This window comes from Penicillium chrysogenum, assembly GCF_028827035.1.
Source record: "Penicillium chrysogenum strain IBT 35668 chromosome Unknown utg000001l_segment0_segment0, whole genome shotgun sequence".
Classification (NCBI taxonomy): Eukaryota; Fungi; Ascomycota; class Eurotiomycetes; order Eurotiales; family Aspergillaceae; genus Penicillium; species Penicillium chrysogenum.
Window position 1 is genome coordinate 5764794 of NW_026622749.1, and position 3541 is coordinate 5768334.

The 3541-nt window shown below is 38.3% G+C and overlaps 1 protein-coding gene across 1 annotated transcript; it reads left to right on the top strand.

The window, feature by feature from the left end:
• Positions 1–2895: 2895 nt before the first annotated feature.
• N7489_002282 (uncharacterized protein) lies at positions 2896–3173 on the top strand (the record flags this gene model as incomplete). The annotated part of the gene is made up of 2 exons (XM_056708037.1): positions 2896–3072; positions 3123–3173. The coding sequence occupies 2 exons, from the start codon at positions 2896–2898 to the stop codon at positions 3171–3173; spliced, it is 228 nt and encodes a 75-aa protein (XP_056572339.1).
• Positions 3174–3541: the final 368 nt, after the last annotated feature.

The window sequence follows — 3541 nt, forward strand, 5'->3', positions numbered from 1 at the left end:
CGTCCTTAATATTCTATACTATCTTTCTCTACTTTTATATCTACTAGTATCTATACTAACGCTTATAAGCGTAAGGATAGATATCTTTTTCGACTTCTACTTCTACACTTCTATAGTTATCTTAGTTAGCTTAAAGAGACGATCTCTCCAGTCTATATCCTTCTAGTAGATATCGTCCTATAGAGATCTCTATAGGATAGTCTTCGGGGTTAGGATAGAGATCTTACTCGCCACTTTATCGAAGAGAGTTCTTTTATCTAACTAAATTATCCGGTATTATCGGTAATCGAGAAGGATATCGTATTCGGTAAACCACATTCGCCTAAGGATAATATCGTATCTTCCTAAGTCTATAATTAGTATAGGGATCTATCGTTAAATCCTTCTATCGATATAAATTATAAGGAAAGCTATATACTATATTAATTCTACTAGTTTACCGTTAAAACCTTATACCGGGTATTTATAGCCTAGTCTTTCTACCCTAAGTCCGAAACGCTTACCTAATATTATAACTATTAACGAATTAATAAAAACGTAACTATCTACTCTAGTGTTACCGAGTGCTAAAATAGAAAATAAGCGTTTATTATATATTAGCTATATATTAAAAACTAAGCTATCTCTAGGACCGCTAATTAACTTCTATAAATCTAGCGAGAATAGTGATACCTTCCGTCTATCTAGGAGGGAGACTTCGCTTAGATAGGAACTTTTCCCGAATCGGTATCTACTTTAAGCTCTATAATCTCGTCTATATAGGGAGGGTTTATAGTAGGAGTAGTCGTCGCGATAGCGAGGATCGGTTTCTTCTTCGGATAATTATAGATTATATATCTATATTCCTTATAGTTAAAGTATCGTCCTTCTCTTATTAAAGTCTCTCTTTCGGAGGTAGATAGACTTAGAGTGTACTCGCGCTTTATATAGGGAGCGCTTAACTAGTTTATAGCGGATATACCTCCGGTATCGATAGCGGGGATCGTAGATCGGGTACGTAAAGAGGTCTTTACTTCCTACTAAAGACTAATCTTATACGCTATACTCTAATAGCTCTATATAAATATATCGAACGAGATAGTATCTTAATTAACTACCTATATAACCTAACTCTAAAGTAGGTATAGGAGTTTCGAATATAGATCACGCTTACGGTTTTCGGTAATAACGATAGCTTCTTTAGCGAGCTATATAAACTCTATAAGGAAATTAGTAAAGCTATCCTTCGGTTTTATCTTAAGTTTATAGTATACGGTATAAGCTTCTATATATCGGTTTAGGTTCGCGAAAATAGTCTTTAGGTAAAGGATAATATCCTTAGCGTCTACATATAGGAGACTAGTATCGGAGCTTATCCGGGGAGTAATATATAGCTAAGCTTTACCTTTATAACGGCTCTAGATATAGAGCTTACAATAAATAGGTAAAGGGTAATAGTTAGTATTTACTTCGAGCTTCTAGCGAATTATAGTTTCCTAAGTCTTAAATCGGACTTCCTTTCTATCGTTTAGTATAGGTGTATTAGGTATTTTAGTGGACTTCCGAACGGTAGCGGCCTCTATAATCGGTACGCCGGTACTATTTTAATTCTAGCTTTAGAGATTTAGGAGACGGAAGGTAAGTTTACTACGCTTACGGATAGCGATATCTCGATAGGCGATAGCCTTATCTCGCTCGATACGGAGTGCTTCTATAGTATTATTAGGTTTAGTTCTCTCTACTCTTAGTATAATAATCTTATCTTCGAGTTTCTAGACTAGATTTCGTAGTCTCTAGTGATCACGAGTAAGCTTAATAAATCTTTCACTTCTTAGTGTCTAGCGTAGCTATACGCTAATCGGTTCTTCTTCTTTATTACGTTCACTAGTATTAACTAGTCTCTATAGATTAGGGGTTAGGGTATACGGGTTATAAGTAGCGATAGTTTCTTACTTAGTCTCTTTATTAGGTATAGGGATAGGGTATCTATCCCGATTCGTGGGTAGGTTTCGTCTCGGTCCGACTATCTTAATTAGTCGGGGGTTCTCGGTTCGGGTTCGGGATTAACATAGGTTAAGGTCTTAGCTATACGGTGCTAAGGAACGAAAGTGGGGATATAATAGGGCCGAAACCAATTAAATTGATAGTTTATATAGCCGTACTATTATAAAGAAATTAAGAGAGGTACTTAGTATTATATGACCTACCGGTTCTTTATAGGAAAAGAGTGCATTTGAATTTAGAATACTAAGTATAAGGGGGAAAGAGAAAAAGGGGAAAGGATCGATACTATAAGATCCTTTTGTGCGTCGAGACCTCTAGTCGGGGACTTTAGGCAGAAATCTCTATCGACCCTCGTCCCGGACTCTAGTCTGTCACATGCCTGGAAACAAACATCATCACGTGACCGCAAGAACCTCCAGATCGTCACATCTAGTAATACCTTCGCTAGTAATACTAGCCTAGTATATAGGCACTCGGTTCTCTAACCTCGCTAATAATCTAGTGAGTAAAAACCGTCTAGCTTATATAAAGAAGCATAGGGAGATAGAGGCTACTCGGAAAGCCGCTAAAGAGGCGGTAAAGGAGGTCACTATAATAGTGATTTTCTATATCTAAGAGGGACTAGGCGAGACAAATATTATTCCCGACGGTATATTTACTAGACTAATAGTATTCTAAAGCTAATAATAACTTCTACTAATAGCTTCAATTTCGATTAAGCTTCGAGCTAAATAAGTTATCTTAAATATCGATAGCTTCGTGAGAGATTTTTTTGTTGTAGGACTACCGAGTATCGTCGATTTCCGCCCGGAGTGGACGGATAAGTTCTATCTTACTAAGGATATATAGTATATAAAGGGTAAATATAGTCCTCGATAGATATCGGGGGTGGATGATACTTTTGACGGTACTATGAAGGAGCTTATTGATAAGCTTCCTAGTCGGAAGGCGAAGCTCCATATAGTTATGAAGCGGTATAAAGATACGTTTTCGTTCGAGGCTGATCTATGGGAAGATGAGGCTCCTTTCCATATCACTACACCAAGTCCAGCACCTACTAAAGTGGCTACTTTAGTAGGTGTAGAGCCGGTGAGGTCAGAGCCGGTAAGGTCAGAGCCGGTGAGGCGGAAGCGGGCTAGATCTCCGGTTACCACACCACCTCGGCGGAGCCAGCGGAGACGGAGGGTTAGATAGATAAATGTGTGGATTTGTAACTAGGAATTGTTGAGGCTACGAAGGAGAGGAAAGATGGAGATGAAGAGAGGTGATAGATGAATCTATGGGAAAAAGCTGGTATATAAACCAGCTGTATGACTAAGATAGCAAAGAGCTCAGTCTGCACACAGACAAACGTATACCCTGCATGGACTGCATGCCAAACAGATACCCTACGTGCAGTGCATGTCAACACACCCTCCCAGACTGAGCATCATGAAGAAGAGCTCATATATAGAGGGGCCATAGAAACATCAGATAAATGAGTGTTAGGATCATCTTCGAAAGCATTAATATCAAAAACATCAGTATGAAAAACATCATATGTCAATCTGGTTTGCAT